General features: G+C 52.2%; 11 protein-coding genes across 11 annotated transcripts; 3 read left to right on the top strand and 8 right to left on the bottom strand.

Annotated features, from left to right (window-relative positions):
- Positions 1–60: 60 nt before the first annotated feature.
- Positions 61–868, bottom strand: PG994_014205 (uncharacterized protein; the record flags this gene model as incomplete). The annotated part of the gene is made up of 3 exons (XM_066865614.1): positions 61–169; positions 270–468; positions 610–868. The coding sequence occupies 3 exons, from the start codon at positions 866–868 to the stop codon at positions 61–63; spliced, it is 567 nt and encodes a 188-aa protein (XP_066708743.1).
- A 742-nt stretch (positions 869–1,610) lies between these two features.
- Positions 1,611–3,499, bottom strand: PG994_014204 (peptidase family C78-domain-containing protein; the record flags this gene model as incomplete). The annotated part of the gene is made up of 8 exons (XM_066865613.1): positions 1,611–1,822; positions 1,891–2,057; positions 2,124–2,155; positions 2,214–2,425; positions 2,497–2,601; positions 2,668–2,758; positions 2,840–3,328; positions 3,431–3,499. 8 exons carry the CDS (start codon positions 3,497–3,499, stop codon positions 1,611–1,613), a joined length of 1,377 nt encoding a protein of 458 aa, XP_066708742.1.
- A 1,148-nt stretch (positions 3,500–4,647) lies between these two features.
- Positions 4,648–6,106, bottom strand: PG994_014203 (seryl-tRNA synthetase; the record flags this gene model as incomplete). Its single annotated transcript, XM_066865612.1, is given in 3 exon segments — positions 4,648–5,269; positions 5,323–5,684; positions 5,702–6,106. 3 exon segments carry the CDS (start codon positions 6,104–6,106, stop codon positions 4,648–4,650), a joined length of 1,389 nt encoding a protein of 462 aa, XP_066708741.1.
- A 1,247-nt stretch (positions 6,107–7,353) lies between these two features.
- On the bottom strand, positions 7,354–8,152 carry PG994_014202 (uncharacterized protein; the record flags this gene model as incomplete). Its single annotated transcript, XM_066865611.1, has 3 exons — positions 8,083–8,152; positions 7,814–7,953; positions 7,354–7,722 (listed from the first exon to the last, which is right to left on the bottom strand). Exons 1-3 carry the CDS (start codon positions 8,135–8,137, stop codon positions 7,354–7,356), a joined length of 564 nt encoding a protein of 187 aa, XP_066708740.1. The 5' UTR covers positions 8,138–8,152.
- Positions 8,153–9,874: 1,722 nt separating this feature from the next.
- PG994_014201 (uncharacterized protein) lies at positions 9,875–10,684 on the bottom strand (the record flags this gene model as incomplete). Its single annotated transcript, XM_066865610.1, has 1 exon — positions 9,875–10,684. One exon carries the CDS (start codon positions 10,682–10,684, stop codon positions 9,875–9,877), a length of 810 nt encoding a protein of 269 aa, XP_066708739.1.
- A 739-nt stretch (positions 10,685–11,423) lies between these two features.
- PG994_014200 (uncharacterized protein) lies at positions 11,424–12,180 on the bottom strand (the record flags this gene model as incomplete). Its single annotated transcript, XM_066865609.1, has 2 exons — positions 11,424–11,870; positions 11,926–12,180. The coding sequence occupies 2 exons, from the start codon at positions 12,178–12,180 to the stop codon at positions 11,424–11,426; spliced, it is 702 nt and encodes a 233-aa protein (XP_066708738.1).
- A 1,847-nt stretch (positions 12,181–14,027) lies between these two features.
- PG994_014199 (uncharacterized protein) lies at positions 14,028–14,542 on the top strand (the record flags this gene model as incomplete). Its single annotated transcript, XM_066865608.1, has 2 exons — positions 14,028–14,321; positions 14,408–14,542. 2 exons carry the CDS (start codon positions 14,028–14,030, stop codon positions 14,540–14,542), a joined length of 429 nt encoding a protein of 142 aa, XP_066708737.1.
- A 759-nt stretch (positions 14,543–15,301) lies between these two features.
- Positions 15,302–15,553, bottom strand: PG994_014198 (uncharacterized protein; the record flags this gene model as incomplete). Its single annotated transcript, XM_066865607.1, has 1 exon — positions 15,302–15,553. The coding sequence occupies one exon, from the start codon at positions 15,551–15,553 to the stop codon at positions 15,302–15,304; it is 252 nt and encodes an 83-aa protein (XP_066708736.1).
- A 470-nt stretch (positions 15,554–16,023) lies between these two features.
- On the bottom strand, positions 16,024–16,687 carry PG994_014197 (uncharacterized protein; the record flags this gene model as incomplete). Its single annotated transcript, XM_066865606.1, has 2 exons — positions 16,024–16,219; positions 16,323–16,687. The coding sequence occupies 2 exons, from the start codon at positions 16,685–16,687 to the stop codon at positions 16,024–16,026; spliced, it is 561 nt and encodes a 186-aa protein (XP_066708735.1).
- Positions 16,688–19,864: 3,177 nt separating this feature from the next.
- On the top strand, positions 19,865–20,461 carry PG994_014196 (dolichol kinase; the record flags this gene model as incomplete). Its single annotated transcript, XM_066865605.1, has 1 exon — positions 19,865–20,461. The coding sequence occupies one exon, from the start codon at positions 19,865–19,867 to the stop codon at positions 20,459–20,461; it is 597 nt and encodes a 198-aa protein (XP_066708734.1).
- Positions 20,462–21,601: 1,140 nt separating this feature from the next.
- Positions 21,602–22,690, top strand: PG994_014195 (cytidylyltransferase; the record flags this gene model as incomplete). Its single annotated transcript, XM_066865604.1, has 1 exon — positions 21,602–22,690. The coding sequence occupies one exon, from the start codon at positions 21,602–21,604 to the stop codon at positions 22,688–22,690; it is 1,089 nt and encodes a 362-aa protein (XP_066708733.1).
- Between the last annotated feature and the right edge of the window lie 1,844 nt (positions 22,691–24,534).

Here is a 24,534-nt window from a genome sequence, read left to right as displayed (position 1 = left end):
TCCGTGTCCTTAACTTTTATTTTAATGCGATATTCATATTCTCATTACAATCATTGCTTTTTACTGCTTGTCCTCCTTCATGCCCTCCTCGACCCAGGTTCGCACCTTGTCGAGCGCCCTGAACCGATGCGAAATCTTGTTCTTGGCAGCTGGGTCCATCTCCGCGTACCTATATAGTATGTGACGTTAGTAATAAGTAAAGGAGGAAGAAGAGAGAGGAGGAGGAGAATAGTGGTAGAAACCCCCAGAAGTCCCCCAAAAATACTTACGTCTCGCCCTCATACTCGAAAATGGGATCCCAGCCGAAGTGGCCGGGTCCCCGCGCCGGCACGATCTTGCCCGGCGTCCGGCCCTGGAACAGGAGGGGCTCGTGGTCCGGGCCCTTGGAGAAGGCGAAGGTGCAGACGGCCTCGGCCGATTTGTCCCTCGTACGCCGCGAGCAGGTTGTTGAGCCCTTCGTGGCCGATGCTCTTCATGAACCATTTTCTGTTTTTGTGTCAGCTTGCCTTCCTCTATTTATAACCAACATCTCTGTTCCACGTGCATGTGGAGTAAGTGTGTGTGAGAGGGAGAATGGGAGAGTGGTAAAGAGTAATAAAAAAAACTAACATGTAAACGCCCGGCAGACCCCCCAGCGCATTGAAGCAGAGACAGGTGTCTCGACCAGGACGGGGCCCCCGACCTGGCGCGCGGCGACGCGGCACTTCTCCAGCGTGACGTCCTCGATCTCGCCCTGCAGCTCGGGCAGCTCGACGGCCTGCGAGCGGACGACGATGCCGGCCGGCTCCAGGATGGCCTTGACCTCGCGCAGCTTGTTGGCGTTGCCGGTGATGAAGTTGACTTCGGGGGAGGAAGAAGCAGCGGCCATGATGAGTGAGATGATGGTGGGTTACGAGAAAAAAAAAGGTCGCTTTTTTGAGAATCAAATTTAGATCTAAGAACGTGTATGTAACGGTAGGTGTATTTGGCTTCAGCTATTCTCACTTCCCGATACTCATCAATGCAATATCGAAGATCGATCGGATCGGCTTGCCTATTTGAAAGTTCCGGGCGGCTCCGCAGATCTAGACTCAAATTCTGTTGTGGCTACACTTGACTTGCGCGTCCTTCCTTGCTTGATCCTGGCTGTGGCGCAAGTCTATAGAGGCCTGGGCCAAGGCAAGCTACTGCCCCTGCCCTTGCCTGCACGCCTATGAAGCTGGTGTAACAAACACACGCATGACTCTGGTGAGAAAAATCAATTCGGTTCGGTTCGATTCTCAAACTCGAACGAATGCCAATCACGCTATGCTGCAAATAAGAACCACCCATATATCCATCCCATTCGCATGCCACCTTCCCAAACATGCTGGCCCAGACCAAGGCGAGAGGCATCTATATGTAATAAACTGCGCCTTCTATGTTATGCGGATTTCGTCAAGTCGTCATGTACCATGATTCCAATGGCATGTCTTCTCAGGCCACGTCGAGATCTAATCATCAACAGACCGTGTGCGTGGTGGTGGCCGACGGGAATCAGCCTGGAAAAGATTTGAATCAGCATCATCATGCCTGGTTGAGAGGAAAGATCTTAAGTCGCGGGATGGAGAGAAATTAAAAGAAAAAAGAGCTTACTTCAAGAGTTCGAACTCGTGGTACTTCTTCAAATACTTGTTTCCACGTCGATAAAGCGACAATGATTTGTCCGGCGAGGTTTTGTGGCTCAACGCACGCCCGACCAGTTTCGTGATGCTTTGGGGGTCGCGGAACATGGGGTCGAAGACGAGAAGCTCTACTGATTCGTTGGATCGCTTTTCAAGTCCGACTATAGTCAAAGAGTGGCCTTGTAGATAGCAAAGTTAGCAACGCTTTGTTTGATGAGGCGGCGGAAAGGCCAATATGCCGACTTACCGCGATGCTGAAAGTAGATGGGCGGAAGCGATGTCATTCGAACTTTTCGTGCCGGGTCGAAATCTTTCGACTCGATATAGCCCGATTCAAAATAGGCTTGCACATGCTCGAGCAGTTTTCTTTCTGCGACGATTGGCTGTTGATCTTTGAACCCCTGAGCCTCGACACTGCATGGATATCCAATATTAGTTCGTCTGCATCGTAGCCGCCCCAGCTCTTTTGGTTGAACTTACGCCATATCCAGGCTGAGGAACATAGCTTGCGCCTGGCGGGTTGGTGTTAGCGACTGGTCTGAGTGGACACAGCGAGCAACAAGTACATACCTCTGGTGTTCCGATATACTTGCGCGTGCCCTTTACACCACCCGTCTCGATGCGCCCTTGCGCATTGATGCCGAGATCCCACGCACGCTCTATCCAGTCTTGGATTTTGAAGATACTAGGCAACCTGCCTCGGAAGTGTTCCGCTCCTTGGGGTTTGGTGCCGATGATGTAGGACGATAGCATCTGAATGTTGCGGTAGCCGCAGAACCCACCTAGATCGCCATCAGCTTCTCATTCTTTGATAAAGCATATTACGTGAATACATGGGATTTGGGCAGCTTACCTTCCTTCTTCAGCTTAGAGACATGCTGGACGCAAGGGTGGCAGAGGTATGCGTATTTCGTTAATGGGTTGCTCTCACACAGTTGCTCAAGGACGCCAATCACCCCTACAAAACCGGTCAGCTACCACGAATGAGCCAAGCCTGGCCTGCATGCAGCAGTGTAGGACGAACCTGTCTCAACCACCTCGCCTTCTTTCTTCAGCAGAGTCACCAGCCAGTCCGGCATTTTATCTTCATGAGCGTATCTCCCGAGCTCAGCTTTCTATAAGCAGCTTTGTCAGCTCTGGCGTCATGTCACGCTGTAGGCTTGGCTTAGCCAGCACGACCACCACTTACACCTAACCGTTTCCGCGGTCTCTTCCGCCGCCTCGAACTCCGGACTTCGTCGCTTGTGCCCGGTGGCGGCGGGCATCTGCATGATGTGTTTCCACTGCTGGATGGAGTTGCTCTGCTTGCTACTGCCGTCTCCATGATGATGATGACGTCGCGCAGACGGAACGGCGGCGGCCTCTTGGTCTGGATAAGGAGACTGGTGCCCATCCCGGTTCACGTGCCGGAACGGAGACCCGCTGGCGCTCCGGCTGCTGCTGCTCCCGGCGGCCTCCTCGAGGTTGTGCAGCTCGATGTGGTCATCGTACTCGGCCAGTGTGATGACCTCACCACAGCCCTCGATGGGGCATTCGGCAAACTGCTCTTCCTCCACGCTGTGCTCTATGGAAGGTGACGCATCATCACCATCGCCATCATTATCATGGTGCTTGATGGCTTCTGGATGATGGTCTTGATCCACGGCAAACGGAGACTTGCCTTCCGAGTGTTGTGTCTCCATGTGCTATATTGTATATACCGCGTCAGTATAGGGCCTAGAGGTAACCGATCCATGTGTGTAGCGCAAGAGCTTAGTGATTTCTGTGATGTGTTGTGGCTGACTGACCAGGTATATATCATACTCGACGGCAGTGTGAAACCCACACAGGAACGGGCACTTCAACGAGTCTGCCATGGCGGACGTCTCCTGTCAGGGGATACGAAAGAAAATAAAACACCAGCCCCGGGCGAGTGGGAACGAGGCGCAGGAGGATCGACGCGTCGTCGACTCGTCGCTGCCAGGGCAGACTCTAGCAGAACTCAAAAGTTGGGCAGGTGCGCGGCCCTCCCCTCCGTCCAAGTACAGAGCGTGGAAATCGGCGTGGGGGAGGTTACTATTCAATAAACACAGTAACAGTAATGATGGGGCCAGGCAATGATTCCGCCTCCCTTCCTTCCCCTTTCAATCCGCTTCCAGGATACACACGGGTTACTGTGTAATGTAAATGTAGTTATGCGTGGTTAGGCTAGGGGTGACCGGCGTTAGGTTTAGGTAGCGTTTGGGAAGTACGCAATAGGAAGAGCAAAATCCGAGAATCCGAAAAGCCGGAATCAGGGAAACACCTGCAGGGTCCTCCAAAGTTTCGGGAAGTTTTTAGAGTAGGCAACGGTTCAATAGGTAGCGCGGAGGTGTGGTGCTACTGTTACTGCAGGCAATCATCATCAGCCATCATGGGCAACCCATTTGACATGTTTGTGAGAGACAAAGACGATGAGTACGGGGGGTGAGGCTGACAGATAATAGTCCCATAGTCTGCACCCTGAACGGAGTGTCTGGAATGATGGGGGGCCATTGAATTGCCGTCTTCAGCTTGCATTATTAGTGGCTACTGCCATTAAAAGTCGGGTCTGGACCCCTAAACTAGGGGCAGGGTATTGGGCAAGGGTGGAGTTGGCAATTGCTTGAATCGATCCCCCGGTGATCATGTATTGCACAAAGGAGCCTATAACAAAGACCTATCGGCTTTATTATACCATTGCTACCATGGCGCATTCATCTATGCCTCCTCTAACCTAGAGCGCTACCAACACTTTGTCGCTCTAACCATTGTCAGCCAACTAATCAGTTACGACAGTGCCAGCTATACCGGTGTCATTGCTACTGACCCCCGTCAGCACCAAATTACGCGAAAGCTCGTTCTGGGGTTACTCTACTAGTGTATCCCACATGCGATTGGCAAAATCAAGTCATAATCTTTATTTTCGACCTTGGGAGCTCGTCTAATTCATTGTAATAGTCTCTGTGGAATAACCATAACCCATTTTACGTTCCTTCTTCACTGCTTATACGGCTGTCTTGGCCAGTTTCTCCGTAGCCTCCGCAACCGGGCCCGTGGTCGACGCACCGGCCGGTGCAGGTGCCACCTTGGGCTTTGCGCCCTTGTCCGACTTTCCCTTGGCCTTGGTCGAAGTCGAATCCTTCGGCAGCTCCTTGGTGAAGGGCAGGAACTCGGGGTTGGTAGGAATGTACTTGCGCAGCACCTCGGGTACAACGAGACCCTCGGGTGTTTGGTAGTTCTCAAGAATACAGCAGAGAGCACGCTCCGTGGCCGTCAGGGTTGAGTTGAGGCAGTGCACGTACTTCTTCTTCGTCTCGGTCTGGGTCTTGGTACCGAAGCGCATCTCCAGGGCCCTGGACTGGTAATCGGTGCAGTTGGAGCACGAAACCAGCTCCTTGTACTCGCCCTGGAAGGGGAACCAGGCCTCGAGATCGTACTTCTTGGCGGCAGCATTGTTCAAAGCTCCTGAAACAATGGCAACAACCTGGTAAGGAAGTCCAAGGGATTTGTAGAACTCTTCCGAGGTTGTGAACATCTGATCGAACATCTCCCACGACTTCTCCGGGTCGGTAATGACGAACTGCTCGACCTTCTCAAACTGGTGGACACGGAAGATGCCCAGGCATCTCTTCCGTGGGAGCCAGCCTCTCGTCGGTAGCAGGTAGAGAAACCAGCGTACTTGATGGGCAGCTCCTTGGCCTGCAGCCACTCATCGGCGTGGAAGGCAGAGATGGGCTGCTCTGAAGTTGCAATCAGGTACTTGTCGTTCTGAGCCTCTCCGTCCACGACCTTGTACAGCTCCTCGTCAAACTGCTCCAGCTGGGCGGTCTTGGCCATGTAGTCCTTAAGCATGAACTGGGGCGTCTGCAGAGGGGTGTAGCCCTTCTTCATGAGGAACTCGAGGCCGTAGTTGATGAGGGCCTGGTTCAGGAAGACTCCCCACTGCTTGAGGAAGTATCCACGGTGTCCCACCACCTTGACACCACGGTCGGGATCGTAGCCATCCAGGCGCGTCAGCACCTCGTGGTGCGAAAGCACATCCTTTTCTCGACGGTGACGCCCTCGGGGGCCCACGTTCGCAGGATCGGGTTGTTGTCCTCGTTGTCGTGGATGGGTACGGACTCGTGGACGTAGTTGCCGATCGATTTAACCTTCTTCCTCAGCGCGACGTCCTTCTCGGCGGCCGACTCGAGGAGGGCCTTCTTCTCCTTCTCCAGCTCGGCCTTCTGGGCGAGCAGCTCGGCCGCATCCTCCTTGGCCTTCTTCTTGGCGCCGATGGCCTTCTGAGTCTCGTTGATCTTGGTGTTGACTTGCGAGGCCGCGTAGTTGGTCTTGCGATGGTCCTCCCACATGGAGATGACTTCGTCGACGACCTCGACCGGGGCGTAACGGCGGCGCTGCGACTCCCGGATCTTCTCGGGGTCGCCGCCGCGCTCCTTGATGAAATCGGTGACGTCGAGCATGTTGACGGACGATGGAGAGAGAAAGGAGAGACTTGAGGAGCGAAAGATAGATCAGCGCAGCCAATTGAAGACCGCGACAACAGGATTCCAAGGTGACTCAGGAGGTGGTACGTTCTGACTTGAAGTCGGTATTCTTGTACATATATCAACAAGGAAGGTGGGGTTGGATTTTTTGATGAGGGGCAGCATATCAGCTTCAGATGGTGGGGCACCATTGTGCTGGCTTTTTCTTGACTTGGGCACGATGGCGATGGCGGGGTCTATCTCTCCTTCTAGTTCCCTTCTTTGGGGAAGGGGATGAATATACAATCCCCTTACTCGCTAGTATGCCAATTATAGCCACTACATTCACGCACACCGGGTACCGTGGAATGTTTACAAATTGCAGTTGAAATATATGATTACCAGTAAAATAAACCCAACATTCGGAGGTCAGTATGTAGCTAGGTAGACGAAATATGAAGGCCAGCCGTCATATTTTATCAGGGGAAGCATTACAATCCCGCGTGACATAGACTCAAATCTGATGCAAGAAAAGTCAATTCAGTTAAGTAGGTAATTGGTAATATGTTAGTGCAAACCCCCTATTCGTTATCGTGTCCACTATTACTGCCAGGCAGCTCGATGCAAGGATATATCGAAGTACTGATCACTTGATCACTACGTTTCAAATCACATCATCACCCGTCATAGGTATATAGCAAAGCGAGCTATCCGTTCCCACGGCCATGTCTCCTCAGACACTACAAAAAGCTCATCCTCAAAGCAAGTCTTCAGTAAATAGACATTATTATGCAATAAGAAAGTAAAGACGGCCATATCGAAATCCAGTGTGGTGTGGATTCTTCTTATAAAAGATTCCTCTACATGTTGTCGGAAACCCTATATACAGGCCAGCAGCCAGACCAGAACCTCAAAAGTAAACATCCATTCAGCCGGCGGGATTCAAACCTAGAAGTCTTTCAAAAATAGACACATGAAGTCCTCCGCAAAAGACACTACTCCAAACGACTATTTACCGAATCAACACCTACATCCTGAATGGGAAAGCATGCATCCGTACATCATCACCCAACTCCGGAGAAAACCAACTCATGTCTATGGCCACAGACCCTCTCATGACGCCAAGATCCAAAACCGGTGAAGGAATTCATATGCCGGCCGGTCTCTCTAGCAGCTAGGTAGTACCGATCGTCTTGCCATGAATCATCGTAACAGCTGAGACCAGCTCTGCCGCAACCAGACTCTTACATGACCTGACATTTGCCACCATCCGGAGGCTCGTTGGGATTTTGACCCTTCTCGATCTGGGCTATGAGAATTTCGAAAGCCTTGGCGACACACTCGTTGTAGCGAGCGCTGGCCTCAGTGAAGGCGCATTGGTATTTATCCGCGAGTTTCTGACCATCCTCGTTGCTGACCTGGCGCTGCTCGGGGCGGAGATCGCTCTTGTTGCCGACAATGACAATGGGCACCCAGTCTGTACCCAGATGGTTGAGGATCTTGTCGCGGATGACGGTCACCATTTCGAAGGACGCCTTGGAGGAGACGGAGTAGACTAGCATGTAGCCATGGATGCCGATAAAATGCTTCGAGTTCAGAATGCTGTACTCATCCTATTGTTGTGAACGCCAAACGTTAGCTGACCCAATTCCTTCTGCAGGGGCATTGTGAATGGGATAGAAGGCCAGGCCCGGTCGGTCATACCTGTCCAGCTGTATCGACAATCTCGGTCGCGTAATCCTGCCCCTTAAGCCGGATCAGCTTCGAGAAGGTGTTCTCAATGGTTGGGTAGTAGGACTCGACGAAGTGGCCATCGACGAATTGGACTGCGAGCGAGGATTTGCCTAGAGGTTGGGTAATCGACAGGGTCAGTAATGCGACAATGGCTGCGGAACGCGATCGGCGAGGCTATGCAGATATATGTGTAGCTATATAGCACATGCTAAAAGGTAGTAGTCGTGCCAGAGACTTACCGACAGAACGGCTACCCACTATGGCAACCTTTCTTTGCTTAGACGGCGCCGGCATCACACGCGACTGAAGGGGTAAATCTTAGAGTCGGTAGGTGAAAGGAGGTTGAAGGCTCGCCGAGGAGCTTGGTGAAGGTCGAACAAAGTTGTGTGATCTGGCAGACCACCACGACTTGGAGGGGACGTATTACGATTATTATGATTATGACGTAGGAATGTTGCCCAATCCGTTGGAAGATGGAGGTTCGGTGGATTCTATTAGACGAGGGACAAGGCCAAAATATGGAGGGCTGAGAATTTTAGCCGAGAGGGAGGAAATGCAGTGGTAGGTATCCAAAGAGGCGACACGCGTCGGGCAGAGGTATGTAATAAAAAATATCAAGACCCTCTCTGTTTGTGTGACTGATCACAATCGTGTGTTTGCGAGGGCGATGGAACAGGGGACGGAGGCTCAATGCTTTGGTTTGTTTTATCTTGCTTTCCCTGGTGAGACGTCTGGTGATTGCCCCTCCTCGAAAACTGAACACACCACAGCGTTCTCGAAGATTAATACTGCAGGTGGAGAGCTCGCTCAGGGCCTTCTTCCTTCGGTTTTTATTTAGTACCTTCAATGGACCTATCTTACCCTCAGCTGCCCCGCCAGGGAAAAAAAGAGAGAGAGAGCGAGAGTTCTCTTTGTCCCTGTTCACTGCGGGGCATATCAAATCTGGGCACCTGGGCCAAAGAGTGCTGGGTGCTGGGGGTGCTGTAGGTAGCGTAGCAGCACTAACCGCACAGCCGCCGGCCAGATCGTCCCCCTTCCCCGTGATAGCCGTCCGAGGTCCCGTCTCTGAGCTCCAGTCAGTTCCCAAAGCAACGGTTCCGTTAGGTAGACTCTAGACGCTCTAGCTGCTGTGTGAAATAAGCAGGTGATAACAGGATGAACAAGAGGAGCGTTCTCTCGCATTAGAGTGACGTCGACTGGTCACAGATGTAATTCCGGGGTCCATCTTTGCACAACCATATCTCGCTTAAGCTGTCCTACACGATCAACCGTCTTTGCACCACCTTCTATTTGAGGACAGCGAGTATTTCTCTTTTCATCGCCTGCTGCTACATACAGCGTGGGCAGCGCAGGCAATGCAATGCGCTTGCCAATTGAGCAGAACAAAGAAGGGAGGCATGTGATTGGGGAGCCGGCAACGATAAATCGTTCGACTTCACTTGCATGTGTCAGGTTTCCCTCTCCCAAGCATGCAAAGCCCACAATACGCACATATAACTGCTTATCACCGACGGTTAAACTTGACTAATGAGACCGAGCGGCGCATTTATGCTCGTCATTCATATTGGCAATCGGGAGATACCAACCGTAAGATACTCCTAGGAGTCCTGTCGCCCGCTACTAAGAGGTGATAGGTAAGTGGGAATCGTTAGTTCTGGGTCTGGGGTCCGGCCTGTTGTCCGCGTGGCACACTGGCATGACCAACCTCTTACAGCCAATCAGCGGACCCCGGTATTCTATATTCGGTCTATGCCAAGGAGTAAGCCGTCTAATAAGCCCGCTGTCAGATATGTGCATTGGGAGCTCGGAGGCCTGACCAGTTTCAGCACATCCCAAGAATGGAATTGATCTTTTCCCCCCTCTACGATGCGGGCCATTACTATGTAATTACCTAACCGACAGGATGTAGTTAGGCACAGAATGGATTGATATACAGCAATACAGATTGAAAACTATGTAAGTAAAACATGAACCCCATGGGCAACTAGAGGCCCAGACCAGGCCAGTGAACAGGTTAGTGCCCGGCACTAATCATGGGGCCACTGCTTCTCGGTGTGACTCCTCGCCGGAGTCATCATCACATACTACGAGCGCGGTATCAGCCGAGACTTTGGCGACTTCAGCCGACCGCGCTTGAGCCTCCTCGCGCATGGCTGCGCAGGCGTCGAAGCTGCCCTGGCAAAACTCGGCCCGCCTCTGGCTGACGTATGGCGACGGCATCCTCCGTGGTGTTGCTGAGCCGTGACCGTGACAGTCGCCGCTGCCGCCGCCACCACTTTGCCAATCGCATATCTCCAGCACGAGATGCCGGGGCATCCACTGGGGTCTCTGCAACGCGGCGGCAAAGCACCCGTCCAGTAGCTCGAGCTCGTCCTCCCGCTGCTCCCTTGGCGGCGGTGGTAGTGTCGTCCTCGCTGGTGTGCCGTTGCTACTGCTGCTGCTACTACTCCTGGCTTGACGGTTCACACAATGAATCGACACTACGAAAGCGGCGTCTTCCTCTCGGATGCCCACGCCGTCCTTGATCCCGTAGGTGCCCCAGATTACCGTATCGTAGACGAGGTGACTGAGTTGCGTCCCGAACATCTGTCGCGCCTGTTCAAGGCATTGAGCCTTCAGGAAGGCCCAGCGGAGCTCAACGACCTCTTGGTATCGTGCAGCCACCTCCCGATACCTTGTGTAAATCTCTTTCTGCTGTATACTTAATAAGCGGTTCAGCCTCTTGATCTGGTTCACTAGAGTGTTCCGCAATATCAGCGATTTAAAGTCCTTGTGCGATGTGATGGTGACCGGCTTAGGCGGCGGTGCTTTTCTGTCCCTTTTGTCGATTCTCAAGCCCATATTGATAGTGAATGATACCCTTCAGAAGATATACAAGGAATGCGTAAAATATTATTCAGACGCTTTGGTGTAAGCAAGTAATGTGTGTAGGTGTGCATTAGCCCGGGTATGTTCAGGCCCTTATGTATCCCTGATACGCATCGCGATGTCAATGGCTTCCGACCATGGTCATTTCTCGCCGTCACGAGCAGTACGCAAATAAGCCCGTGTAAGATTTAGCGAGGCATACCCCTTTGTCTACAGGACCTCTGAGGTGCTGGAAAGTCAAAGAGTGAACAATAGGTAAACAATGGCATTACAACGCGCACCCCAAGCTGTGGAAGCAAGCAGAGCGACACTCTTCTCAACAATGGACGATCAAGTAGGCGCATTGCAGCTCCAGTCATTCATAGAGAAGCGATTGCTTAATAACTTTGTCTGAATTCAATGCTAAAACAATCAGCGCGAAGAACTTGAGAAACCCTGAAAAATCCCCGGCAGCAGCATCAGCCCTTACATGTATAGCCAACTCCCATGCCAAAACGTCTCTATGATTAAATAAACCGACAAGCTCAGATGATAAAACCCGCATAAGTCATGAACCGTTTTTCGACAAGTATGAACCCTGAATAACTAACCCCTTATCGCATCCAAACATAGTCCCAACCCCCGAAAAGACCAGTAACCTCAGGTGGACATGATTATAGAAGGACGAAAGGAGCGGCGGCAACAGCCAGACCTGTCAAGGCCATTGAAACCTTCAGAGACGGGGCACCGGCTGTGACTGGGACCTGCGGGCTGCTCGTCGTGTCCCGTTGGAGGCAGCAGAGTTACCACTGCCAATGCCAGAGCCAGAGCCAGGTGCTGAGCCGGAGCCGGAACCACTGCCGGAGCCGCTGCCAGACCCAGCACCGGAACCAGCGCCGGAGCCAGAACCTGAACCTGAACCACTGCCGGAGCCAGAGCCAGAGCCAGAGCCAGAGCCAGAGCCAGAGCCAGGAGCAGAGCCAGTGGGGGAGCCAGGGGCAGAGCCAGTGGGGGAGCCAGGGGCAGGGCCGCTACCGCCAGCGACAGCAGTGACAGCAGGAACAGCACCTCCGTTGTTATCACCCATGCCAGGGGCGCCGACGGGGCTGGCCGTGATGGAAGCCGTCACACCGTTACCCTGGACGGTGACGGTGGGCAGGGCGCCGGGGGCCAGGGTCGGCTGCAGGCCGGGGCAGGTGATGACCACGTCGGCGCTCGGCTTGCAGGCGTCGCACTTGACGGTGGTGACGACGAATCCCGGGGGGGATGGCGGCGGGGGTGTAGGCGGCCTGGTTGCCGGTGCAGGTCTCGTAGATGGTGTAGGTGGCTATCCACTGGCTGGTGGGGCAGGCGGCGCGTATCACCGTCTCGTAGACGGTCTTGAAGACGGTCTGGCCGCCGGTGACGGTGGCCATGCCGGCGGGCACGGACGCGGACGGCGTGACGCAGGTCAGGAAGACCGCGGTCGAGGTTCCGTTGACGAGAGACATCTTGTTGGTTGTTTGGTTGATCTTGTGTTATAACAGCAAAAAAGTGTACAGTAAAGTAGTAGTGATTTGTACTGGTTCCTACGAGGAGGGAGGTCGTTGATAAAGAGCGTGGTAGACCGAGAGGCCTGTTAACGAGTGACTGTTTAGATTATTAGGGGGAGGCTGTTGCAAAGGACTGTTGATGCTGCTGAAGACAGAAGAGAGACCATAATGAAAGAGGTCGGTATGGCATCTTTATGCCGAAGACGGAAGCCAACCACGAACACAGCATGTAGATGTCTCAAAGCATCCTCCTCCTATGTCAACAGCAGCGCAATCATATGGCTCGCTGCGGTGATTACTGTGGTGATGAGATTCATCTGGTAGAGAATGGGCCTGGGATTACTGGGCATTCCTCTTGGTGTACACACAAAATACACAAAGCACTCGCAGCGGGCGAGAATGCTTCGGTCTGGATTGTTGTCAGCGAAGGCGTTACCGAAGCGAGATTGACGCCAGCCGGGCGGAATTCTCTTGCAGAGACAAGAAGTGAGACAGCGCATACCCGTTCCGTCGCTGCGGCGCTCGTCAACAACGTGGGAACGCAAGCAAGCAAAATACGTTCATGCCAGTCAAGAAGCCTAGCTCATTAATCATTCCATAGGTATGAATGCCGATATTGTGCACTGGACATGGTGCCTAGCGACTGCGATACACGCGACATGCCGACGCCATTTTGCGCGACTGATGAAGTATGTACATGTACCTAATGTAGCACACAATCAGCATCATTGCAAATGGTTCTGGCTTCGATGAATCTGCGCGTACCTGCCGTAGCAACCGCTAGGCATGTTCGTTCGGCTACATGGTTTTACTACGCCGATCCGAGGCTCATCTCGACCTCTTCATGGATCGCTACAACCTTGTCAAAGAATTGGTATTATTGTATGGAAATGTTTCCCGGTATTTCGACATTCCACGCGCATTGACTAGACGTCGCGCGAGAAACTTCCTATCAGGAGTTTTGGTCTGCAAAGCGCTTCTCATGAAAATGAGAAAGGCAACACATCACTGTAGAAAGATCGAGGTGATGGTCGTGGCGGCTTTGGGTTACTTTTTGATCTAAGGAAGGAAAGAAGAGAAAGGGAAAAGATTTGGGCGTGGGCGAAGGGCTTTTATTCTATCCAGGAGTGGGCCTACGGGCGCGGTCGGTCTCGAGCAATCAGCTGCTGGACTTTCAATGCTGGCCCGCTAATAAGCCGCTTTCTGCCAGGCCTGGAGGCTGGACATATCCATGGATGCTTACCCAAGAGCTTCATACTGGTGGGCGCAGTACTTCCGTACTCTGGCAGCGAATTGGAAACTCATTTCGGATACCTATAGGCTCAAGCTGGACATTCGCATGGACATGGTCTGTTATCTCAAGCCTTTTGACGGTGCCGGTCTCTGATCTGGCGGCTACGAGACATGCAATAGCAACGTACTTACTGTAGAACTTGCAGGATCCTCAGTGCTTTAAACTGCAGTGCCTGCCTAAGTAAAACTTGGGACGTCCTCGGCAACTTGCCTACGTCAAGAGCTTGCATCCTGACGTTTCTGTTTTCAAATCCGCAGGCAGCTATGATATCCCGCAGAAGCTTTACGACTGCTGTGCATGTCTTATGAAAACTATCATCAAACTTGCATCTTGCATGATGGGAACTTCCGGGGGCTTTGACCAATTGATCCACTTTTAGCCGTTGAAGGGGACCGCCCACCACAGCCTCGATCTCCTTCGGCCATTCTGCCAAAAGTTCACTATCATCCTTCTACCCCCTTGGAATCATTAACGTACGTGCATCGTTATTGTCTCTCTCTCCTCTACCAGCATGCCGTCCGACGACTACTCATCCTTCGGCGGAGGGGGCGCCCTGAAGCTCAAGGGCGGCAAGGTGACCAAGCACAAGAAAAAGAATAAGGACCGGGGCGCCGGCAGCGATCTCGAGAAGTCGCTCTCCACGGGCGAGACCAAGGCGAAGCCGGAAGAGAGGAAGAAGGACAAGAACAGCAGGGAACATGGAAGCGACGAGGAGGAAGAGAAGAAGCGCGACGGCGACGATGACAGGCCAGTCGAATACAAGACAGAGGCCGAGAGGCGGCACGAGGAGTTCCAGAGAAAGAAGGTACGTTATCGTCCGCGACAACAAACGAAGAAGAAGAAGAAGAAGAAGAGAGAGGCATTGCTGACATTTCGGTTTCGAATTTACAGTTACTCAAGCTATCCGAATCCTCGAGCTCGCGCCCGGAGCTCCTCAAGACTCACAAGGAGAGAGTCGAGGAGCTGAACACATACCTGTCCAAACTCAGCGAGCACCACGACATGCCCAAGATAGGACCCGGCTAGGTTGTGCGCGTCAGCACAGCTTCTTCTTGGCGCATTTATCGCTGTTGTATATATCCCAATCGTTTAGCGTGGTTTTGTTCGACGAACGGAGTCTCTTGGTATCGGTTTGGTCTATGTATTTGTTTTTATGGTGGGAAATATACCCCTTTCTTGACGTTTTGGGAGGCTGGCAGTAGAAATTAGAGTCGCTAGAAGACAGATTGGCGTAGTCCCTCCACTTTGCACGAAGCCCCTTTAGCGAAATTACAAAATCAACATCCTCATCTTGGCCACGTTCTTGCCGCTAGCCTTCTGCTTTGTTGTGACCTGGACTTCTGAGACAAACTCCGCTGCATGCTTGCCGGGTATTTTATATATTATCAAGGGCTCATAGAGGTACATTAAGGTATATTTATTCACTCTATGTTTACCAAATGCCAACGTCGCAAATGACTGGAGGGCTTCGTGGTCGTATATCTCCATAATATGCCCCTTTGTCTTCTTTTGCCCAGATCCATCAAATCGATCGGGCCCATGAACGCTTTTTATATCCCAACTGATATATAACTCCCAGTTGATACTTAAAGGAATGTGTATGCCATCAAATGCTCCATATGCAATGCAAATGCTGACGCTAGTGTAAATGCTCTCTGGAAGTGTGTATCGCCCTCTATAATTAACGCCGTATTAAAGTGATATTTTTGTTCGCATCTTTGTGGCCGTAAAATCTTCAGTGCGTATGCGTGTGCGTTGTTGGCTCCCTGTGTGTTCTCACTCCTACTATACCAGGAAAACGCCGCCGACAGCGACCACCCCTGCCATGACTTTGTAGATGGGTGCCCCGTGATACGGCGCGGGGTTCCCGGTCTGCAATGCTCCGCCGCTGCCGTCGTTGGTGGGGGTGGCTGCTGCTGCCTCGCCCGTGACCACTTCCACGGTAGTGATGGTGGTCTCCGCGCCACCAGGCATCGTGGACACATATGTGGAAGTGCGGGACGACGTGGGCGTCTTCTCGGGCGTCTGCGTGACCATGGTGGTATCTATCAAATCAAGTTAGTAAAGTTATACGGATACGAAGTAGCGAACTTGTGTCATGAAGGAGTGACATGATAAGGGGCGGGAAAGAAAAGGGCACGCCACAAAAGGACATGAAAAGAAAACCAAAGACAGTACAAGAACGTCCAAGTGCGGTGTGACGTACCCTGAGCAGTAGAAGTTTCTTGCGTGGTTTCTTGAGTGGGAGGCTTTCTGGAGTTGGAGTAGGAGATAGACGTTTTGGGGGTAGAAAGAGACAGGAGGTGCTTCTTGGGTAGTGGTGATTGTGATAGGAGGCGCCGCCGTCGGAGAAATGACAGAAGTGACGACCTTAGTCACCGGCGGAGGTTCCGAAGTAGGCTCAGCGGACGTACCAGGCTTGTCAGCTTTGCTCGTCTTCCGTCGTCTTAGCAATTTCCGTCGTCCCAGCAGTCTCCGTGGTTCCGGCAGTCGTCGTCTCAAACTGGTTAGTGGTGGGCGGGTTGGCTGTCGTGGTTGTCCCGGGGGTGTCCGCGGGCTTGGTAGGCGAAGATTCCGCGGTTGGCGGCTGTGCGGTCGTCGTCGGCTTGTTGTCTGATGGAGACGGCGACGGTGGCTGTGCCGTTGTCGTCTGCTCCGTGGGCTTTGCCGTCGTTCCCGGGGCCTTGGTCGTCGTTGGGGGGGCTGCCGTTGTTGTTTCAGGGGCAGCACTGGTCTGTCGGGCTTTGACGCCGGAGAAGAATCCGGGGTTTGGGTGACCGTGTCCGTCTGAGTCGTCCCTACAGACTCTACGGATGTGACAGTGGCGTCCCCGCTTGCCGTGGCGTTGTCGTTCTGACGCCTCGCCAGCTCAACGATGGAACTTGCAATGGTCGCATCGTGGGACTGGAGAGCTTCAACGGTTTCCTCGTCCGACGAGAAGACGCCATGTTGGAAGGAGCCGGGGAAGCACTTGTGCGAAAGCCTGTGCAACGTATCCGGCGACGCCGAGCCCAAACCTTTCGAAATGCCGGAGTTATGTCCATCAACGATCGCTTGTCCTTGTCCTTCTGTCGGGTTGTTACGGGCTCCCGGGATAGCAGCAGTCACCAACCCCAGTGTCACGGAGAGGACGAGAAGCAGCCCGAGGCAGCATTTGCGAGTAGAAGACATCCTTTGTGTCTTGCAAGAGGCCGGGTTTGTGACTGAATTCGCTCTCGGTTCGGGAGTCAGACATGCCTTCTCGTCCCGATACACTGGCAGATCCATTGGAGCCATTGTAAGTAATATTCGAAAGAGAGGAAGTGGTGTGAGATATATGTCCCCAGTCCGAGATAAGCCGCGGGGGCTAATGCAGAGCTATAGCTGCCGAAAGCGAGGGAAGAACGGAATAAAAAACGAGTGGCTCAGTCGGCTATCCCTATGGCATCAAGGAGTGCTGAACTGCGCGAGGGACTGTGGTCGTAGTGCAGGATGAGGGGGCAGCGCGACTAGTATTAGTACGGAACGGGTGTATAAGCCGGTTCACCAGTTGATTAGGAGCTAATATAAGAGTGTACCGATTTGCCGGAAGTGGCGAGAAAGACAAGAAGCCAGAAGCACTTGCGGGTGAAGAGGACGTTCGGGTCTTTTCAATAATCAACACGACAGTTGTTAGTGGATGCCATCCCCCCAAAGGTAAAATACGACTAGATCGACAGATGGAGAGATAGAGAAGTTCAGCCGTCATCCTGAAAACCCGAAACACAGCATGGCTACGACTACTGATCGTCACAGAAGGACCCCTGCTTCTTAGCAAAGTGGGATTCTGGCAGCCTAGCGATGGGCCGTTGTATCCAGTCCAGTCCAGTCCAATGTGAAAAACTCGTGGCAGCGTGGAGTGTTGGGGTGTACGACCACGGCACGAAAAAAAGAGGTTGGGCCCGGGCATCAGTTCCGTGGAGACTGGCCTCTGCCCAGGACAAGGGTGATATGCAGGATGCTATCCACATCTCACCGTGGCACCGTTAACAACTGCTTCGCCGCTTTCATCCGATACGACCTGCCTAGATTCTGGCGATTCCACAGCTACCCGGGGCTATGTACCACCCCTGACACAGCTTCTTGTTCACCAAGGGTATCAGGTATGTCGACACGTCTTGATGAACCTACATGTTTGTAGTCTTCGCGAACATCTCAGTACAGTAGAGGCGTCTTGTGGCTAGATAACCGTTACATACGAGCAATGTTCGAGACACCCACCCTAAGTTCCTATTGGACGATCGCATAGTGAGTTTGCCAAGTTCTGGCAAAGGTATGATGGCATGTATGCTACTTGACATTGGCGTTGCTCAGCCTCGGTGTCTAATGTGTATGCGGCTCGTACGGCTTGTAAGAGCCGCGGGCTACGCACTACGATTTTTCTAGCTTTGGCCAGATGCTGATCCGCGAGATAGGAGTTCGTGAAATCATCATCGGCTTTCTCGCGCTTGGGACCGAGGTGGAGAGGGGGGGGGGCAACAACACTCCACATCGTGTCTGAGGAAACCAATTGGGGGTGTTGGGGGTGTTGTCTTTTCACAATGATGACGTCGGAATACGAGAATTTCAACTTGCCGTGTACGGCCGGGCTTCACCTCGTCCGAGATAGAACTCCGTCTCGCGAGATTGCAGGGTCTTCTTCTATGGGCGCAATAGCTCGACCACTGTCCTGGGAGAGCCAGATGCAAGCCTTCGTATCTGCTTGCGTACGTCTACGACATGATGACCTCTCTCTGCTGCTCATCTCAGATGACAACGCATGATGGAGTGACTAGACAACCAGAGGAGGTATCTTTTGGCGCCACTCCACCAAGCCATGCACGCGCTGCAAGTGGCTGTTATTCAGCGCGGCGTATCGACACTTGCCACCCCAACTTTTGGTTCAACCCTGCCTGTGCGATTTGATCACACATGCGCCATGCAGCCAAGACTCATTGCTGTCCACTCAGCTGCTGGCAAGCAATCGCGTACAAGTCCATGAAACAGGATATCCAGAAGCCACAAAGTTCAAACGCAAGGTTGCACTTCACAACAATAACCTATCAGACAAGCTTTTCGTACAAAAAGATGCATCCCCCTACTCCTCTACTCTACCTATGGCGAGTATCCTTTGCACCCCGCATTCATCAATTGACCAGCGGTTGACCTGAGACCTTTGCTTCGGTAAGAGGTTGTCGTTCACGATATCGGATGTTTGATGATCGACTGGATGTTTAGACACCTGAAACCAGGAAGAACAGAGTGAACAACCAACTCTGGTATTCGTCTTCAACCCAATCTGTCTCGAATTCACTGTCAACTGTTCATGGCAGATACCTACATAAGTTGCAGGTCAATCCTCGGGTGAAGCTGAGGCTGTCAAGTAGGCTCGGTAGGGCCTCCTGCCAAGTCACCACACAACCTAACCTATTTGAAAGGTAAGGCTGTCTGGCGGCTGGTAAGCTGGCAGTCACAGCGATCAACTCCCGCGCTGAATCATGCGTCTTCTATTTTTAGTGCCTCGAAAACCACACATACATAAGGTTGTGATTGGCCAGGAACGGCTTGGGAGCGCTCTTGCAAGAAAGCTAACTCCGTCGCACTACATAAAAATATCACCAGGAGCTCCCACATCTGCTCATCGTATTTAAAGCATCTTCGGGCTCAATATTTCAGCTATTATAGGTTCTACCTGGATCAACCTCAGGAGCTGCGATTTCCATTGGATATAGTGTCGCCGAGCTTGAATTGGACATATTTGGAGTAGACCTTGGCGGTTGCTTCCAGTTGTTGATGGCTAGATATCAGTCTCTTCAAGGTAGCTGCGACATTTGCATGGTGAATTTGAAGACGAAATGTACCTTAATTCAGTCAATATGATTCTTCCCACTTTCTCCTCTTCCGGTTCTTCTCTAAGTCCACCAAGGGATGCGAACAGGAAATATGTAGAAGTACCTCCTTCCTGTGGTAAGGCGCATTGAGGCTCAGAGATCTGCCCAGGGGCTCCAGCCACAGAAACCGCCTAGCTCATTCCCATTGGATCCTTAGCTACCTTACCAAGTAAGGTTCCTGTACTGACGACAGCTCTGGAAAGTGGCATTTGCATTTGCATGTGAATTCAATTCAAGCTTTCCCAACTTACGAATAACGAACCATACGTGAACTCTCCTAGCCGGGCCTCTCTTAGAAGGAAGACAACAGAAACCAACACCTCCACTTCATCATCGTTGTTCCAGAGGCGCTTTCAGTAATGTACCTGGGCATTCGTGTAATCGATACTCAACAAATCCCAATTTATTCGATTGCGCTGCTGTCGTCTACCCTCTAGCTTCCCCGGGGGTCGATCCCGCCATGCCAGAGCAGCTTGATCCTTCGACAGCCGCCCAGGAACCCCGAGACGATTCGAACGAAGAGCAAGAAATCCTCAGGCTCCAGTCTAGGTCGCCTCACCCATATGCTCGCCAAAACTTCGAGTTGCTCGAGCCCTCTGGCAGCTTCGCCTACCCTCCCCGCGCCAGCCCAGAGGGCAGCCACCCACAATGGGCAACCACCTTTCCGTCCATCGCGCGCGACACGTCGCCTAGTAGCGACAGCGGCACCGAAGCCGACGATGAGCACTTTCTCAAGGGCCTGCCAGCCCCACGGGTACGTCTACATAAAGGCTTACGGGGGCGCAACGAGTTAGCATCAGGCACCTCCACCCCTCTTCCCTCGCCGGGTCCGTTCGACGACGATGGCCGGAGGCACTTGTTCACAACACATACGCTGAAGAAGGAAGTGCCGATAGGGAACACCGTACGGACTTCCTCAGAAATGTCGAGGCGCAACAAGGAGATTGTGCGGCGACTCACCGAAGTCCTGCTACTGGGCTCCCTTGGAGTTGCTCTATATACAAATAAACAGTCACGGCCAGCTCTGTACCAATGGCGGCTAGGTAAAATCCCTTGACAAAGACATGAACGGTGGCTTCTGGCAACTTGCTGACCTCCCTGTAGAGCTAATCGCAAGTCTCGGTATCATGGGCACCCTCGTGCTGCTCTACCCCTTGCGGCTCATAAGTTGGGGTTATAGACATAGATCGACTTTAGGTTCGCCGCCAGCTTGGAAAACCATATCAATACCGACGACGTTCGACCCTGCTCCGCTTCTATACCCGCCTGCCATCACCCTACTCGTATCCTCTTTAATTTCTATGGATAATCAGGCTATCCTACTACCCAACATAATGCTCTCCCCTCTGTTCCCTCCCCTCGCCCCTTTTCTTCGCCTCATCTCAGGACCATACCTGCAACACCTGGCAGTGGCTAGTGACGTGCATCCCACTCTTCTTATCCAGCAATACAACACCGTTAAAGGGGGCAGCAGGTTCTATTGGGGAGCTACCCAATGCCAAACTTGCAAATTTGCTACCTGAGGTTGCGGTTCTTCTCTGTCCATTGCATCAACACTTGTGCAAAACTCTGCATTCTCTGACAACCACGAGTCTCCTGACCGCTGAGCTTCAGCTCCTGTCGGTGGCTCTTATCAACGTACTTTTGTTGTCTTCGTCTCCTCAGGCAGTCATTCTCAAGGGAATGTTATGGATCGGTGGGCTTGATTTGCTCATTCTGGGGACAAACGTCATCACTTGGGGGATTTCGCTGGCGCGTGTGCCTAAGTGGCGTTTCAAGCGAGTTGTGAACACATCGAAGCGATCATCGTCTTTTCTTGCGACTTTAATGCCGTGGAGAAGAGTGCGTCATGACCTATTCCATGCACCCATGGACAGCTCGTCATGTAGTTCTTGTGAGGCATTCGACGAGGCTGAAGACAGTGAAAGCCTCCAAACAAACACAACGAGGCCCCGCCAACGACGCCAAAGTGCTGGGCTGAACGGTCCAAGTACCGTCGGGCTTGATGCGCCTGCTTTTGATCCAACGTCGCGGCAGGAAGTACGCTTTGGTTCCTTGGATGCTAGATGGGGTGTAAGTCATCCCCGACGACATACACTCTCCAGCGTCGAGCATTTGCCCAGGAAGTCTTACACCCACCACCCCATCGGGCAGAAAGAAAAGATCCGCTTCTACATCCGTTCGAGCATTCTTCTCTATGACATATGAACAAGCCACATGGCGAAAGTGGCTATACGCATTATATGTGTACATCCTGATTATAGGTTCCGTCTTTGTGCCCCACAGATGGATAGGAGTCAAGGACTTTGTACAGGCGAACGCACTGCATAGCTATGAGCCGGTAGGATGGGCCTTGGGTTACTTATTTGGCGACTTGCCCAAATTCCGGCTGGAAGTCGTTAGCCGGAATCTGGAGTGGTGGATTTGTCTGCCTAGTCGTCCTGACATCGATGAACTCAGCTCTCTCGACAGCGGATGGGTTCAGCACTTACGACATACAGTTATCGGTGATGCTAATACGCGGCTGTTGCTCAGCGCTTACTGTCTGGCAGTGATTACTATTGGGCTCATTGTCGTGTTGCGACTGTCGCCCGTTTACGAAGTGGACACACGTCGGAAGGTTTTTCACTTCATGATGGTAGCCATGTTTGCGCCATCTATCTACGTGGACCCAACCTTTGTGGGGTTGGCCTTGTCTATTGTGCTCGCCATCTTCCTTTTACTCGACTTGCTGCGGGCCAGTCAACTTCCGCCGCTCTCCAAGCCCCTGGCAACCTTCCTTGCTCCCTATGTGGATGGTCGCGACCTTCGAGGTCCAGTGGTCATCTCCCACATCTTTCTCTTGATTGGTTGTGCCATACCACTTTGGTTATCACTCGGCTCGCTGCCTCGTAGCGGCACGGGCTATCTGGAGGGCTGGGAGGTGCCCACCCGTGAAGTCAGCATGGTAGCAGGTGTTATATGTGTTGGGCTCGGCGACGCGGCCGCCTCTCTAATTGGCCGACGCCACGGTCATCGTAAGTGGCTTTGGGGCGGCGGAAAGAGCCTGGAGGGAAGCGTAGCATTTGCGCTTGCCGTTTTTCTGGGCCTGTTAGCTGCTCATGCCTGGCTTCGCATCGGTGGCTGGCCTTCTTCGACTGAGCTCGACAGTTTAGGAACGACGGCCTCCAAGGCTGGCTTCTGCGCCTCCATGGCTAGCCTTACGGAGGCGGTACTCACGGGTGGCAACGACAATGTGGTTGTTCCCGTCGTGTTGTGGACGTGTGCCAAGAGTATGGCCATCTGAAATCAGCCCATGATGTGTAATAGTTGAGAGAAAATGGGGGTGGTGGCTGTTTTCTCTATTCCATGAGGGAAAGCGTGCTTAGTTCACCATCATTACGACTGAGACGAAGCGGGATAGAGCGACAAGCTCTTGGTTGATTCTCTTCTTGGGCGGAATGTATAACATCGGCAGAGGATGTTAAGCGTCATCAGCGGCCAAAAGAGTACCACTGTGCATATAGACGCGGGACATGTGTTTCGTGAAACGATGGAACGATTATTCAATGAAATGAACATACATACAGCCAGGAGCCTCAAATGATGGCTCAATAATCAAGGGGGCGTTGGTTGCTAGCTGCCAGGCTGGCTCCCTTATGTCACGAAAAACCAATAAATTAGACAAACTTTTAACTAGAGATCTTTGATGAGAACCTCTCTCGTTCGTATCTCAATTGTGCTTATATTCTACATCTCCATGAGTATCGCTCCTCCTGTGCTCTATGCTACTGCCTTCTGTGACGGTTGCAGATCGGTACGCAGTCGTGACACAATTATTTGAACACTGAGCCCTGGGACAGACGCCTTCTAAGGCCCACGTTTACAGTTTACACGCATACGTACCTATAAATAGCGACCGAGATCGCCCAATCTCAGTGGTCCTCACTTTACAAAGGACGCTCAGCCGGATTCGTAGCCGGGGCTCACCGAGGCTGGAGCTGGGCCAGATACAGTCGGCGGGACTCAAGCCGACGGAGTGTTTCGAAGGCCCCCCTCGACTGCTCTACCGTAGTAGTCGACTTGCTGTTTTGCACGTGTGAAGTATATACGGTTTCCGCGGGGAGCTTTGATGGAGACCTGATCGATACCTACTCAATTAGGTAAGTATGTACTTTATGCAGCTGAAGTATGTTCTCCCAGTTTCCGAAGAATATAACCTGTATATGTGCTTATCATATATGATTATATACACCTATGAGACAGGACACGGGGAATAGGAATATACAATGCAGATACAATACACGCAAACCTGACTGGCTACATGTACAACTAGGCGGTATACGGGGCTTCTACTTGCAAAGGCGTCTGATATATGAGCTGGCAGGCTGACAGCCAATGTCTGTCTCCCTAACGTTTGAAGTCAGGATGGGATGAGATACAAAAGCCAGCAAGATCTTGGTTAGAGATGAACTCCGGCAGACTAGATCTACCTACAGTACACAGGCATGATTTGAACTTTTCCCTTGCATAAGTTGCCGGATAGTGGGGAAGAAGCTACCGGGTCGTGTACGGCGGCGTACTATCAGTTAGTGACCTGATGCACGCCATCATTCAACTTCCCTCCTTAGGTTACATGTAATCAATACCGGCTGTCGCATTTGGACTTGGCGGTATACGATTACGGCGAGAAGCGTCGAGAAGATTTCGGGCTTATACCCGAGACTGCAATTCAGCCTCAACGACGGATTTCGGGTACGCGGGGTTTCCCAAGTATTAGGTGCCCAGTACTATGTACGTACACACCTTTTATTACTTACATGATTAGTGGCATTTCCGCAGGCAGTCGCCCTGGGGGGTCAAAGGCTATGCCTACTGCAGTACTTCATATGGATGACATTACGCAAGCGCTAGCCAAGCCAAGCCGCCCTCGCTGTTTTTTATTCTTTCGATATTTCCAGTGAGTTGCACCCGAACTGGCTGGCTTACATTACACGACATTCAGGCAACAGTGGTTTTTTATTCTCCTGCATCGGAAACAAAATATGCCGAAATGTCAAAAGCGAATATTCTGGGGCCACGTTACTACTAGACGTAATAATGGTGGATGGCTTTACTTGTAGGTGGTGGGAATGAGGTACCTCCTAGGCT

Source organism: Apiospora phragmitis, assembly GCF_038363925.1.
Source record: "Apiospora phragmitis strain CBS 135458 chromosome Unknown utg000013l:1.0-2965645.0:1.0-2969333.0, whole genome shotgun sequence".
Taxonomy (NCBI): domain Eukaryota; kingdom Fungi; phylum Ascomycota; class Sordariomycetes; order Amphisphaeriales; family Apiosporaceae; genus Apiospora; species Apiospora phragmitis.
Note: the sequence above shows the minus strand (reverse complement) of the source record. Positions and strands in the feature narration are given on the sequence as shown.